The sequence below is a fragment of the Elephas maximus genome, chromosome 8 (assembly GCF_024166365.1).
Source record: "Elephas maximus indicus isolate mEleMax1 chromosome 8, mEleMax1 primary haplotype, whole genome shotgun sequence".
In the NCBI taxonomy this organism is placed as follows: domain Eukaryota; kingdom Metazoa; phylum Chordata; class Mammalia; order Proboscidea; family Elephantidae; genus Elephas; species Elephas maximus.
In genome coordinates, this window is record NC_064826.1 from 6,091,196 (window position 1) to 6,107,501 (window position 16,306).

General features: G+C 45.4%; 1 protein-coding gene across 3 annotated transcripts in view; it reads left to right on the top strand.

Annotated features, from left to right (window-relative positions):
- The window catches only part of TCAF1 (TRPM8 channel associated factor 1), a 57,903-nt gene that overhangs the window by 11,172 nt on the left and 30,425 nt on the right, over nucleotides 1-16,306 (top strand). Inside the window, exon 1 of one of the 3 annotated variants that reach the window (XM_049893659.1) lies at nucleotides 8,398-9,148. The exons of 1 other annotated variant lie outside the window; for it this stretch is intronic. In XM_049893659.1, the coding sequence (XP_049749616.1) occupies nucleotides 8,809-9,148 (340 nt within the window). In that variant the 5' untranslated portion in view covers nucleotides 8,398-8,808. Of the gene's footprint in view, nucleotides 1-8,397; nucleotides 9,149-12,491; nucleotides 12,596-16,306 lie in introns of those variants that run through there. One more of the 3 variants, XM_049893662.1, reaches the window with a different exon arrangement.

The window sequence follows — 16,306 nt, forward strand, 5'->3', positions numbered from 1 at the left end:
CCCAGGATTATATGAGTCAGACGTTACCTAACAACAACATAGAATTTTAGGTTGGCAGGTTTTGTTGCTGATGTTTGTTTCTTTGTTGGTTTTAAGCACTTCCATTGTGTTCTCTATCCAAGATTTCTTTTGAAATTCAGCTGTATAGTTCCCCTGAAGGCGATGCATCCTTTATCTCTTCCTGCTCTTAAGATTTTCTTACTGAATTTGGTTTTCAGCAGTTTAACTATGATGTATCTGGGTTAGTTTTCTTTACATTTTTTCTTCTTTGAAATGTACAGTTTCCTCATTCTGTAGTTTGATGTTTTTCATCTATTTTTGGAAAATTACAGTCATTAATTACTAGCATGTTATTTCTGTTTCATTCTTTCTATCCTCTCCTTCTGAGCCTCTGGTTACACATATGTCATGCCTTTTCACCATGTCTCATAATTATGTGCTTTCTAGATCTTTTCATCTCTTTGTTCATCATCCATTCTTCCCTCTGTGTGTTTTTTTTGGGTACTTTCCACTGTCCTTTATTCCTGTTTGGAATTATCTGTTTTGTCTGATTTGCTGTTGTTAAACCTATCTATTGAATTTGTAATTTTAGTTATTATTTTTTATTCTAAAATTTCCATTTTATTCTTTTATGGGTTTCGGCTCTATACTGAAATTCTCTAGCCTTGTTTCCGTTGTTTTAAAACATATTAATCACTGTTATTTTAACAACTTTGTATAGAAACTCAAATTTCTGAATAATCTGTGAGTCTGTTTCTATTATGTATTGTTTCTCTTGATTTCTTGGCCATTCACTCTGGTTTTTAGCCCCCTTCTAATTTTTGACTGGATGCAGGACATCATGGATGAGTATTATAGAGGTTCTGAAGTTGATGTTCGTGTTTTTCAAAAAGGATTTTTTATTGGGGTGGGGAAGAGAGATAACATACCAGCAGTTTACTTTTATACTATCAAAATTTAGTTTTAAACTTTGTTTGGAATGGATCCTTTCAGTTTTCTCCAAGAGCATTAATCTTTACTCCAAAGGTGTAACTCTTATTTGTAGGCCATTTTCTCATGTCTCAACCGAAAACACAGTGTGTTTTTAAGGCCCTTCCACACTGGTAGGACTTGAGCTACTTTGCTTTATTTCCAGAATAGTGCAGCTACTAAAATGATGGCAGGGTTCTGTAGCCTTCAGCCACTATTTTCTGCAAGCTTTCTTGGGGTTTCTCCCTGTGATCCAGTTCAATAATTCTCTCTTTGATTGAAAAGGTAATTTAAAAACTCCTAACAACAACAAAAAAAAGCCCTGGCCCTGATGGCTGGACTGGAGAATTCTACCAAACTTTCAGAGGAGAGTTAACACCACCACTACTAAAGGTATCTCAGAGCATACAAAAGGCTGGAATACCCCCAAACTCATTCTATGAAGCTGGTATAACCCTGACACCAAAACCAGGCAAAGACACTACAAAAAAAATAGAATCACAGACCTATATCCCTCATAAACTTAGATGCAAAAATCCTCAACAAAATTCTGGCCAACAGAATTCAACAACATATCAAAAAAATAATTCACCATGACCAAGTGGGATTCATACCAGGTATGGAGGAATGGTTCAACATTAGAAAAGCAATGAATGTAATCAATCACATAAATGAAACAAAAGACAAGAACCACATGATCTTATCAATTGATGCGGAAAAGACATTTGACAAAGCCCGACACACATTCATGATAAAAACTCTCAGCAAAAAGGAATAGAAGGAAAATTCCTCAACATAATAAAGGGCATTTATACAAAGCCAACAGCCAACATCATCCTAAATAGAAAGAGTCTGAAAGAATTCCCCTGGAGAAATAGAACCAGACAAGGTTGTCCTTTATCACCACTCTTATTCAGCAGTGTCCTGGAGGTCCTAGCCAAAGCAATTAGGCTAGACAAAGAAATAAAAGGCAACCAAATTGGCAAAGAAGAAGTAAAAGTATCTCTATTTGAAGATGACATGATCTTATACACAGAAAACCCTAAAGAATCCTCAAGAAAACTACTGAAACTAATAGAAGAGTTCAGCAGAGCATCAGGATACAAGATAAACATACAAAAATCAGTTGGATTCCTCTACACCAACAAAGAGAACATTGAAGAGGAAATCACCAAATCAATACCATTTACAGTAGCCCCCATGAAGATAAAATACTTAAGAATAAATCTAACCAGAGGCAAAAAAGACCTATACAAAGAAAACTACAAGACACTACTGCAAGAAACCAAAGGAGACCTACATAAGTGGAAAAACATACTTTGCTCATGGATAGGAAGACTCAACATGCTAAAAATGTCTGTTCTATCCAAAGTGATCTACAGATACAATGCAATCCTGATCCAAATTCCACTTACATTTTTTAATGAGATGGAGAAACAAATCACCAACTTCATATGGAAGGGAAAGAGGCCCCAAATAAGTAAAGCATCACTGAAAAAGAAGAACAAAGTGGGAGGCCTCATACTACCTAATTTTAGAACATACTATACCACCACAGTAGTCAAAACAGCCTGGTACTGGTACAGAAACAGATACATAGACCAATGTAACAGAATTGAGAATCGAGACATAAATCCATCCACGTGTGAGCAGCTAATATTTGACAAAGGCCCAAAATCTGTTAAGTGGGGAAAAAACAGTCTCTTTAACAAACAGTGCTGGCGTAACTGGATATCCATCAGCAAAAACATAAAACAAGACCTATACCTCACACCATGCACAAAAATTAACTTGAAATGAATCAAAGACCTAAATATAAAATCTAAAATGACAAAAGTCATGGAAGAAAAAATAGGGACAAGGCTAGGAGCCCTAATTATGTGGCATAAACAGTATACAAAACATCGCTAACGGTGCACAAACACCAGAAGAGAAACTAGATAACTGGGAGCTCCTGAAAATCAAATACTTAGGCTCATCCAAAGTCTTCACCAAAAGAGTAGAAAGATTACCTACAGACTGGGAAAAAGTTTTTGACTGTGACAGAACTCATCAGAGTCTGATCTCTAAAATCTACATGATACTGCAAAAGCTCAACTACAAAAAGACAAATAGCCCAATATAAAAATGGGCAAAAGATATGAAAAGGCACATCACCAAAGAAGACATTCAGGGAGCTAACAGATACATGAGGAAATGCTCACAATCATTAGCCATTAGAGAAAAGCAAATCAAAACTACAATGAGATTCCATCTCATTCCAACAAGGCTGGCATTAATCCAAAAACCACAAAATAATAAATGTTGGAGAGGCTGTGGAGAGACTGCAACACTTATACATTGTTGGTGGGAATGTAAAATGGTGCAACCACTTTGGAAATCGATTTGGCACTTCCTTAACGAGCTAGAAACAGAACTACCATACGATTCAGCAGCCCCACTCCTTGGAATATATCCTAGAGAAATAAGAGCCCTCACAGAAACAGATATATGCACACCCATGTTCACTGCAGCACCGTTTACAATAGCAAAAAGATGGAAGCAACCAAGGCGCCCATCAACAGATGAATAGATAAATAAATTATGCTATGCTCACATAAGGGAATACTACTAAATGATTAAGAACAACAATGAATCCATAAAACATCCAACAACATGGAGAAATCTGGAAGGCATTACGCTGAGTGAAAATAGTCATTTGCAAAAAGTCAAATATTGTATGAGATCACTATTATAAGAACTCAAGAAAAGAATTTAAACAGAAGAAAATATTCTTTGATGGTTACGAGGGTGGGGAGGGAGGGAGAGGGTTATTCACTAATTACATAGCAGACAAGAACCATTTCAAGTGAAGGTAAAGACAACACACAATACGGGGGAGGTCAGGACAACTTGACTAAACCAAAAGCAAAGACATTTCCTGAATACAGCCGAATGCTTCGAAGGCCAGAGTAGCAGGGACAGGGGTCTGGGGACCATGGCTTCAGGGAACATCTAGGTCAATTGGCATTAACAAAATGTATTAAGAAAACGTTCTGCATTCCACTTTGGTGAGTGGTGTCTCGGGTCTTAAATACTAGCAGGTGGCCACCTAAGATGCATCAGTTGATCTCAAACCACCTGGACCAAAGGAGAATGAAGATCACCAAAGACATAAGGAAATTATGAGGCCGAGAGAAAGAAAGGGCCACATAAACTAGAGACTACAACAGCCTGAGACCAGAAGAGCTAGATGGTGCCCAGCTACCACTGATGACTGCCCTGACAGGGAACACAACAGAGGGTCCCTAATGGAGCAGAAGAATAGTGGGATGCAGACCTCAAATTCTCATAAAAAGACCAGACTTAATGGTCTGACTGAGACTAGAGGGACCCCGGAGGTCATGTTCCCTGGACCCTCTGTTAGCTCAAGACTGCAACCATTTCTGAAGCCAACTCTTCAAATAGGGATTGGACTGGACTATAAGATAGAAAATGATACTCTTGAGGAATGAGCTTCTTGGCTGAAGTAGACACATAAGACTCTGTGGGCATCTCCTGTCTGGAGGGCGAGATGAGAAGGCAGAGGGGCACAGGAGCTGGTTGAATGGACACGGGGCATACAGGGTGGAGAGGAGGAGTGTGCTGTCTCATTAGGGAGAGAGCAGCTAGGAGTACATAGCAAGCAAGATGGGTAGAAGTTTTTGTATGAGAGACTGACTTGATTTGTAAACTTTCACTTAAAGCACGATGAAAAAACTAAAAATAATTCTCTCTTCACCTTTGTTTTACCTTCTTAATCTCTTTAATAATTTTTTTTATTTGAACTATTCTATTTCAATCATTCCATTTTTCATTTCTAGGAGTCCTGTTTGATTCTTTTATAAATATGCTTACTTCCTATCCAAGTTTTCAAGTTTCCCCTTTATTTTTCAAGTATATCAAATATAGTTTTTTTTTTTTTAATATCCTATGCCTAATAAAATTGTGTCTATTTCTGATGACTCTTGTTTGTGACAACTCTCACTCATGGCACTTTGTTTCCTTGCGTGTTACATGGTTTTTCAAAAAAAATATTATTATGAGCTGCTTATTTTCTAAGGAATCTTTTCGCCTATATTTTTCTTTCTAGCTGGGTTAAAGTTAAGTTTCCCCAGACAGAATCTGTATTTGCTTCTACCAACTTGGAATGCTACCAAACTGGGACCACTACAAATTAAATTATTTGTTTAGTATCTTTCAAACCACACAGGTAGGTTGGATTCAAATTGCAAACATATGTGGGGAATTGATTTGTAGTTACTAATTCTCCAAGATTTTTTCTGTCCACCTCCAGCAGGGTTAAGACAGGCAAGCTGCACTGATGTCTTTTTTTGTGTGTTTTGCAATCTAGTTCTTATTTACTTTTACCCTTTACAAGTATCCCTTTGGTGTTTGAGCTTTGTTCAGATATGTCCTTTTAAACTACCCCCTTTATGTGAGAATGGCCTCAATATTGTAGACAAGAAACCCCACAAAGTCACCCACGTACATTCTCCAGGAATTTTCAAAACCCTGGAGTGAAAATTAGCTTTTGTGTTGGTTTCTGGTTTTGTTTAATGTTTCCTGGCTTTTGGCTTTGCCGCCTCTGCATTTTCATGCCATCCCAGTGATACCTTTACAGTATGTTGTATGCATGTTGACTGACTCAGGAGTACTACTCAGGCTTCTAAGCTACTACATTTCTGGAACTTAAGTACTGCTTTCACTTGATTACAATATGATGTGTACGTGCATCAATACATAAACATATGAATATACAGTTCCATGAATTTTTACAAACTCAGTATACCCGGGACCAGCACATAAATTTATTAGAGAACCGTCTTAGTCATCTAGTGCTGCTGTAACAGAAATACCGCAAGTGGATGACTTTAACAAAGAGAAATTTATGTCTTCATGGTAAAGTAGGCTAAAAGTCCAAATTCAGGGCTTCAGCTCCAGAGGAAGGCTTTCTCTGTCTGTGGGCTTGGGAGGAAGGCCCTTGTCCTCAATCTTCTCCTAGTTGAGGAGCTTCTCAGGTGCAGGGACCCCAGATCCAAAGTACTTGCTCTGCTCCTGGTGGTATGAGGTCCCCCGTCTCTCTGCTCACTTCTTTCTTTTATATCCCAAGAGATTGCCTCAAGACACGGTCCGATCTTGTAGACTGAGTCCTGCCTCACTAACACAACTGCATGCTTTACAACATATAGGAAAATCACACAATACTGGGAATCAAGGCCCAGCCAAGTTGATACACACCTTTTGGGGGGGACATAATTCAATCCATGACAAGAACATTACTGGTAGCTTATAAATTTTATGATCAAAGATTAATTCTACCTACTTTTGTATTTTATAGAAATATAATCATACAATATATACTCCTTTGTTTCCAGCTTCTTTCACTCTCCGATATGTTGGTGAGATTCAGCCATATTGCGTATCATGTGACTCGTATGTTTGCATTGCTGTACATATTTCGCTGTGAACACATCACAATTTGTTTAAATATTATACTGTTGTTGGAGGAGGGATCAGTCCCTGGAGAAGGACATCATGCTTGGTAAAGTAGAGGGTCAGCAAAAAAGAGGAAGACCCTCAACAAGATGGATCGACACAGTGGCTACAAAAACGGGTTCAAGCATAGCTATGATCCTGAGGATGTCGCAGAACTAGGCAGTGTCTCGTTCTGTTGTGCACAGGGTCGCTATGAGCCAGAACCAACTCGATGGCACCTAACAACAACAGCTGTTTATGTACCCAGCTAATAAAGGCTGTGGTAGCGCTAGGGGTGAGGAAGCAAGAAGATTAGCATTTAGATCATTTTCAATTATAGACAATTGAGGATAGCACTTCTTTGAAGATTCTAGTACATGTCTTTTCGTGCATATGCTTATAAATTTCCATCGGGTGTACACCTAAAAGTTTTATTGTTGAATAGTTCTATTATTTATTTCGGAATAATGCTTGTAACATTTTAAAAATACAAAGTATCAAGAGAAAAAATTACTATTTAACAATCCCCCTCTTACTGAAGTATCTAAATACCTCCTTACTTTCCCTATGCTTAGGTAAACGTAAACTTGATAGCATTTTTTCCTGCAAAACCAGGATCATAATTTTTTTCTCAAGGTATGGATTGAAAGCATCCTTTTAAAGAACTGTGTAATATTTTTAGAATGGATTTTTGATAAATTGCTCATTCATAGGCGTGTTGCTAAGTATATACAGAGCCTGGTATCTCAAAAGCCATCTCAGTGAGTTACAGGATTTCAGGGTAGTCTCCATTACAGAAGCAGGGCTAATCAGGGCAGGAAGCTGGAAAGAAGGAAAAGACGCTCCAAGGGAAGTGACAATAAGAAAGAATATAAGATTTAACATCGAGCTAAAAGAAGGAACAAATCTGTCTTGGAAGAAGTACAAGAATGCTCCTTAGAAGCAAGGATGGTGAGACTACGTCTCACATACTCTGGACATATTATCAGGAGGGATCAGTCCCTGGAGAAGGACATCTTGCTTAGTGAAGTAGTCGGTCAGTGAAAAAGAGGAAGACCCTCAATGAGACGGATTGACACAGCGGCTACAACAATGGGCTCAAGCACAGCGACAATTGTGAGGATGGCGCAGGACCAGGCAGAATAAGGAAGAATAAAACACAGTTATTGGCCTACGCTTGCTCTGGTTTGGGGAGCTGTGACCAAACTGTTTCGGAAGACAGGCTGTGGCCCTTTAATCCCCTTTACCTGGGACTCTGCCTTGCGGTGGCAGCCCAGCCTGGACCTGTGAGATGAGCTGTGGTAGCAGAGAGCTTCATCAGGCTCTCCTCCTGGAGACACTAGGGTCTGGCACACTTTCTGCTTAGGCGCCTGGCTAACAGGGGCCAGGGTGGCACCAGAGGTGAGCAAGCCGCAGAAGGTGCAGAGGCTGCGGAGCTCTTCCCCTGGCCACTGGGGCCAGCCATAAAAAGCGACACATGGTTTTTCCTCAGGTTGTACAGGTGAGTTCACCAAGCAAGATGGACAGATGGGGATTCAGGGCAGAACCGGCTCAGGCCCAAAGCCGGCCCCTGGTGAAAGCGGGTCAGGACTAGGAGCCACGCTCAAGAAGCCCACACAGGGAGAAATCCTATCCTTATCAGCTGTGGGAGTAAGGATATTGTATCCATTTATTTTTTAGTTGATTGAATTTATTTATTCTTTATTACAAAATAATACATATTACCGTGTAAACGTTGATGAAGTGTATGAAGAAAAGACACAAGAAACCGATTTTTCCTGACAAAACTGACTCTAAGAATTTGATAAATATCTTCCATATAATTACTTCCATATAATTACTCATATAATTACTACAATTATATAAATACATAAAATATGTCTAAAATTTTTTTTTTGCTTACAAAAATGCAAATTCTCCGTTTTGCAACCACGTTAAATGTTTATTTTTTAAAAATCTATAGGACCTAAATCCTAGTAAATACCTAACCTAAAACCTAACCTATTGCCGTCGAGTCGATTCCGACTCATAGAGACCCTACAGGACAGAGTAGAACTAACTGTCCCACAGGGTTCCCAAGGAGCTCTAATGGATTGGAACTGAAACCTTTTAATTAGCACCTCTTAACCGCTGCGCCGTTGGCTGGGGTAACCACTGTGCCACCAGGGCTCCAAAAAAAAAGAGAAAGCTGTTCCCGCCTGGTAAATGCATACAGATTTAACTCGTCCTTGGAAACAATAGCGTGTTATTTTATATAAAAAATACACCATCATATATCAACCCCTCCCTCGTTCGCTAATAGTGGCATGGATTTATTTTTCAACAAATTGCTCCGAGGCACTCATGGGCTGGCGCCAGACGCGGGGTCTCCATCGCGGTGGCCTGGGCGCTGGCCAGGAACTGACCTCGGCGGGTGGGAACCGACCGGGGCGAGGCGGCGATCGGCCGGAGCGGGGCGCTGCGGCGGGGACGTCCCGGCCAAGCACCGCCCTCCGCCCCGGCGGCCAATCGGCTCCGGGAGCAGCCTCCTCGCCCCTCAGTGCTCCGCAGCCCCCCGCACCCCGCCCACCATCGCCTCCAGCACCCATTTCGTATCCCTGGCCTTCGCCCGTCTCCGCGCCGCATCGTTGCGGAGAGCGCTTGCCCGTCGGAAGTGGCCGCCGTGGACGCTGCTGGAGCCGCGGTGAGTCTGGTCCCCGGGTGGTTTCTGGAACGGCAGCAGGCCGCGGGCAGCCCGGGTGGGCGAGGAGGGCGAGCGGGCCGGAGCGGGCAGGGGCCTGCGGAGCGCGGGGCTGGCGCTGGGCCTGGAGGCCAGGGTGCCGAGGAGGCCTTGGCTTTCGGAGGGCCCCCTGCGGGCTCTTCCATCTCCATTTCTGCGCCCCTCGCCCTCTCTACCTCGTCCTTCTCTCCTGGTGCGTTTCTGTGTCCCCCGGAGCCTCATCGTGAAGCGCCTAAGACATCCCAGCCTTTAAAAAGGTATATTTTTAATCATGAATTATTTCAAAGCTATAGATAAGACCAGAAAATAATACCACAGACTTATCAAATGCGGCCATTTGATCGCTTTGCTTCAGAGCTCTTTCTTCCTTTCTTAACAAAAAAACAAAAACCTGACAGTAAAGCCCCTTCCCCCACCAAGCTCCCCCCATCCTCCGAGGCAGGTTCCTTGTATCCTTCCTGAGTATATTTTGGCCTTTGATTATTTTCTTTCATGTACGTAAGCAGTACATGCGTTTTTTTAATTTTACAAATTCTCATGGAAGGCAATATGAGGGGATTTTAGCTTGGGTTTATTTTTGTGTTGCATAGGTGCTAATAGTCCGGGTCTTTCCCACCCCAAGGGGCATCAGCTCTCCGTGTTTACTGAGAATGCTGAGCCCCGGCGGTGAGGAAGGACAGGTCGCTGTCACTCAGGTGGTGGTGACAGTGACGGGGCAGGTCCCTGAATCCCGGGTGTTTCCGTTTCCTCTGCACCAGCCCTACACCAGCCAGCCGCTGTGCTAACCCCCCACAGGCCCTGCAAATGGTTATCCGTTTTGATTCAGTTTGGAGAAGGGGGATTGGAGGGAGAAAAGGAAAGACAATATGGCTTGAATTTGGATCACAAAGCTAGGCAGGGTGAAAAGGTACGTGTTTGCCTGAAACATGAAATATGGAATCTGAGGATCTCAGTATTTATTTAACATGCATGCAGCCTTACACATTTTACTTTACAAATATTAACCCACCTAATATAACTCACCAAAAATTTTTTTTTTTTTACAAATATGAACTCACCTGACAATAAGCCTGTAATACAGGTGCTAATTTTATCATCAACATTGTTGTTGTTAGGTGCCATCAAGTTGGTTCCGATTCATAGCGACACCATGCACAACAGAGCGGAACACTGCCCAGTCCTGTGTCATCCTCTTCACCGTTATGTTTGAGCCCATTGTTGTAGCCATTGTGTCAATCCATCTCATTGAAGGTCTTCCTTTTTTTCGCTTACCCTCTACCAAGCATGATGTCCTTCTCCAGGGACTGGTCCCTCCTGATAACATGCCCAAAGAACAGAAGACAAATCTCTCCATCCTCCCTTCTAAGGAGTACTCTGGCTGTACTTATTCCAAAAAGCAGTACGGGTCATAAACCCGAGGCACAGAGGAAATAAGTAACTTGCTGCAAATCACACCAATGGTAGAAATGCGGCACAGGGATTCAAATCCCGGCCATCAGGCCCCAGAGTCTGGGCTCCTACAGGCCAGCGCTACCCTGCATTTCACGTACTAGAACTATCCCCCAAAACCCACTGCTGTGGAGTCGATTCTGACTCAGCAACTCCATAGGGTTTCCAAGGCTGTAAATCTCTATGGAAGCAGACTGCCACATCTTTCTCCCAGAGAGCCACTGGTGGTTTCGAATTGCCCACCTTTCAGTTAGCAGTCGATTGCTTTAACCACTGTGCTACCAGGGCTCCCCCAGGGGAGGATATAACCCAGATACCCATTACCCTCCAGTCTATTCCAGCCCACAGAACTGCCCCCATAGGGTTTCCAAGGCTGTAGTCTCAGTAGGAGCAGATGGCCAGATCTTTCTTCCCCGGAGCAGCTGGTGGGTTCCAACTCCCAACCCAGAATACCAAAAAACCAAACCAAACTGGTTGCAGTCCAGTGGATTCCGACTCACAGCCACCCTATAGGACAGAGAAGAACTGATCCATAGGGGTTCTAAGGAGCAGCTGGTGGATTCGAGCTGCAGACCTTTTGGTTAGCAGCCAAACTCAATCCAGAATGGGAACGGGTACTTCTGTAGAAGGGAGGGGCAGCTGTCAGCTGATGATCACAAAGGCCTTTGGGGAAGAAGAGGGGTTGAAATTGTGCACAGAAGAACAGCCTTAGCTACCTATTGTTTGAAATGTAATAGATTATGAATTTTAATTTTTAAAGTAGCACTTTTATAACAATGCAGAGGGTTATAAAAAAAAAGCCATCCCTCCCCTATCGCTCAGGTTAAGCACTAACAGATCGGGTGTTTCCTTCTCCTCAACGTACAAAAAGGCAAGCAAGCATGTTCAGCAATCCCTACACTCCGGTTGTTTGCCTCGGCAGTAGGCCCAGGCGCCTATCCAGTAGCAGCGCTCTAAGCTCTTTCTTTGGCGAGCTGAGCGCTGCGCCCTGGAGCCGGGCCCGCTCCCTCGAGGACACGGCCGTGTGCTCCGCAGGATGGGGCCCCGCGTCCCCGGCCGCTGCAGGGCCGGGCGCTCGGCGGGCGACACAAAGAAGCGCTGTCCCCGGCCAAGCGCCGCCCCCGGCCGAGGAGGAAGTGGGAGGAGGCGGCCGGGGACCCTCCGCGCTCCGCCCGCGTCCGCCGCCCCCACCCCGAGCCGAGCCCTCGAGCGGCCCACGGACCCCGCGGGGAGCGGATGAGGGGCCCTGGGCGTGGGGATCGAACTGGGGCGGGGCCGGGGCAGCCGCGCTCTTTGTGTCCCTGTCGGGCTTTCTTGGCCCAGGCTCCTGCCGCAGCGACCCTGCAGGCTCAGACGCAGTCTCCTGTCGTGTCTGTGGGCTTGGTGCGGGCTCGCAGCGGTAGGCCGGAGGGACACCGCGGCCCAGGCCACACGGGAGCGGGGACCGAGCATCCCTCTGGCCCACTGCTCTGTGAACCTGGCAAACACGGTCTCTGGGGCTGAGGTCACGCGCCCAGTGCGCTGTCCGCTAGAGACGGGGGGCGGGGAGGCGGGGGCGAGAAGGAGTCTTTGCCCCCCACCCACACACTGACGCGGCCTGCGGCTGCAGAATTCCTGCGTCAGGCGCTCCTCCAGTCCCCTCCCGGCCCCTCGTCCCCTGACGTCACCGACATGCTCTCTGCGGAGCTGGCTCCCGGCCTGGGAGAGGGGTACGCGGGGGAAAGCCTGAAGGAAGGAGGCGGAGGGGTCCGCGCCAGGACGCAGACGTCCACACTGCCAGCCCTCGGGTTCAGCACCGCCTTCGTTCCACAGTGTCCATTTGATGGAGCCCTCTGTGAGCCCGGGAGATCAACAGCCAGTAAGAGGCAGCCTCTAGGTTTTTAAAAGCTCAGGTCTCCTGGCTCCGCAGGGGCTGAGGCTCCTCCATGACACCGCCCTCCTGAGAGTGACCCCTTGAGAGGAGTGAGTGAACACGGGTGAGAAGGGGGGGGCGGGGGTCGTGAGTTAGGACGGGAGTGCAGGGAGGGGAAAAACAGCAACATCTTTCTCGCTGTATGTGGGTGGGGGAGCTGGGCTGAGGGGCAGAGAGGAGCTTCAGAGACATCTTTCTTAAACTGCTTGTTTAAACTGTGGGTAGGTATATGGGGGAGTCTTCGGGTGGCGCAAAGAGTTAAGGTCGGCAACTAACTGAAAGGATGGGGGCCCGAGTCTACCCAGAGGTGCCTCCGAAGAAACGCATGGAGATCTACTTCCAAAAAACCAGCCGCTGACACACATGGGATCGCGATGAGTGAGACCAGTTGTCTACTCAAGGGCAAAATGGCTTTTTAGGTTTATGAGAGTTTAATTTTTTATTGCTTTACCTTCTATATCCTTCCATGAGCTTTACATATTCTTTTAAATTATGAATTAAACCGTTTTAATTGAAAATTAAATACAGAAGATTGAGCTGAGACTGTCCAGGATAGACATTGTGTCTGGTCACCTATATCCACGTCCAGGTTTTGTGTGGCAGTGCGCACCCTCGTACATATATCTGTGTAATTGCTACTCTTACTTCTGTGAGGAAAATTATTAAGGGAGGGATAGAACCAGTCCCAATTCTAGCTTAGTAGAAGGTGATGGACATTGAAAAAGATAAACGTAAAAGGAAAAGGAAACAAGAGACTATGGAAGAGAACGTAAGAAGAGGTGAAGACCTATGGAATTGGATGTTTGTGATATTGATCAGTTTCCAGGTCAGGCCGTTCATCTGCAGGAGGTGTGCCGTACACCACGCCTGTCATCCTCTTTCCTGTTCGTTCTCCCGGGGAATCCATAAAGTGTATTCCCTAAGCTCAGACGCTTATTCTAGTTAGGAGACTTGAAATCAAACCGTTACACCATGTGGTGCAACAGCCTTGGTGAATCCCCTGCTCACCTTCCGTCCCAAACTAAGACAGACTAGGAAGAAAGGCCTGGTGATCTACTTCCAAAAATTAGTCCGTGAAAGCCCTGTGGATCCCAACAGAGCATTGTCTGACGTCGTGCGGGAAGATGAGTCCTCAGGGTTGGAAGACACTCAGAATACCCAGTGCGAAAGCCCAGGTTGGGTTCCATGGGCTCTTTGTGGAAGGGGCTACAGGTCGGACCTGGGGGACCTTCTGCTTTGGTTCCAGCAAGCTAAAAGGGGAGAGTAGACCCAGGGAGAGAAAGCAGGAACCAGGCTCAAGGACCGTTCGGCCTCTAGCTATCAGGGAGAGAAACAGAAGGGAATACAAAGCTTTCCCCCTAGCTGTCCATTTGCACTCACCCAGCCAGGACAGCAAGCAGGCAGGACTCTGGTCAGGCAGGAAGAGGCGGCCTCGGGTTCCAAGTCAAGTGCCGGAGTCACTGACGGCTGGTTAAAGTGGGAGCAGGACCAGCCACTAGGTTCAGGCCGCAGAGGAGGACTTCATAGTCATCTTAGGCAAAGTCACGACCTGACGGAGATAAAGGAAGAGTTTTTGGGCCAGTGAGGGAGGTACAGTTACTCCACCTTGTTATGTTAGTTGCCATCAAGTTGGCTGTCACTCATGGCGACCCCATGTAGAAGAAAACAAAATGTTGCCCAGTGCTGCGCCATCTTCACGATGGTTGGTGTGCTCAGGTCCGTGGTTGTGGCCACTGTGTATTTTGAGTGTCTGCCAACCCAGGAAACTCATCTTCCAGGACTGTATCAGTCAGCGTTCTGTCATGATCCACAGGGTTTCCTTTGCCTAATTTTTGGAAGTACATCACCAGGCTTTTCTTCCTAGCCTGGAAGCTCAGCTGAAACCTGTCCCCCATGGGTGACCCTGCTGATATTTGGAATACTGGTGGCATAGCTTCCCTCATCAGAGCAGCACACAAGCTACCGCAGCACGACTGACAGATGGGGGAGATGATCCATCTATCCAGGCGTTTATATGCCCAGTCATTAATGTGTGTTTGTCTGCTTGATTGAACATGTATCACCTCTGTTGTCTGTAACTGTGATAGTAGCTCATAGCAGCAATCTGAGGTGCACAGCCTGTGTAAAGGCACAGCGTCAGCATGTCGACATGCTGCCTCCATAGATTTAAAAGTCTGGTATTTAACAAGCTTACACAGGCCGGTATTTAAGAACATGTGCTCCAGCACCAAACGGCCTGGTTTGAATCCTGGGTGCACCGTTTACCATAGGTGTGACTAAGTAAGAAATAAGTTCCCTGGGTATCAGTTTTTCCCACCCATCTCTAACATGGAAATATTGGGTAATGACAGTACATACTTCATATGCTTATTGTCAGCATTAAATAATTCATGTAAAGAGCTTATAATAGTACCTGCAACCTACATGTTATCAGGAGGGACCAGTCCCTGGAAGAGGATATCCTGCTTGGTAAAGTAGAGGGTCAAGAAAAAAGAGGAAGATCCTCAAGAAGATGGATTGACAAAAGGGCTGCAACAGCGGGCTCAACCATAACGATTGTGAGGATGACACAGGACGGAGCAGTGTTTCGTTCTATTGTACATAGGGTTACTGTGAGTTGAAACCCACACCGCGGCACCTAACAACAACAGCTACCACCACCACTATTATCATTATGACTGTTGTCCATACAAAAATGAGTTCATGCCCTACATATGGCAGTGACTTGCAGCTTTCATTTAAAATGTATCTAGGATGTTCTTCTGGTAGATGCAAACTAGATTTCAGTCACCCTGTTTCATAGCTACGGGATGGATATTCTATACTACACTTCAGCACCTTTATGCCACACCCCCAGCATTGGTCAGACAAAGACCAAAACTGCCATCTTACGTGCAGGAAAGAAGATGGTCAGAGAGAAGGGGCCTGGGGTCCCAGCCAACCCCTTCCCCTCGGCCTCCCACTCAAGCCCGGGAAACAGATAGAAGGAGAAGACTTGAAGAACCCCCTCCTCTTCGTCCTTCTCCTCTGCTGCTCAATCTCCACACTGTGTATCCCTGTCACTTCTCCAGGGACACCTCTCCCATGCACTAGCTTAAAGGGTGACTCCTGAGATGCAATGCGAGTCCCGCTCCAGGTGTGCGCAGACTGTGAGAAAAGGTCTGATGGCAGCCTGTCTGGGGTGTGGATTGTGCGCAGCTGAGGCTGTGCCACAGGGCGTCATGGTGGGTGCCTTGGAATGTCTGGGGGTCTGTGGAGTTGGATAGGTGTGGGTATGGGCTAAAGATCCTGTATCCCTGGGAATCAAAAATGAACCTGGGAGTCTTGTGTGCCGTGTCTCTGTCGTCTTGTCCTCAGGCTGTCGTTCGTCTACTTCTGTGTCTAGGTTCCGTGTGGCAGTGGGCTCCCTGTACACAGATCTGTATCACGGCCACTCCTGTTTCCCTAAGGAAAGTTATTAGGAGAGAGACTGCGGAGTCTTAAGATAGGCACACCTTTGAAACTGAGTCACCTCCACCAGATTCCTTTCCAGAAGGACCGCAGAGGTTGCCAGTCCTTCCAGCAGAAGGGGAGCCTTTCCAGCATTGGACATGATCAGTCTTCATCGTGGGCTCTTTTCCTCTTCTTCCCCCGTCCTTCTCTTTCCTCCAGTTTTGTGGGAATGGGACACACTCATATTTTCATCCCCTTGGCTTCTGGTGAGATTGAGCATGTTGTCATAGGCTGATTGGCCATTTACATTTCCTTTTTCTTGTGTATCT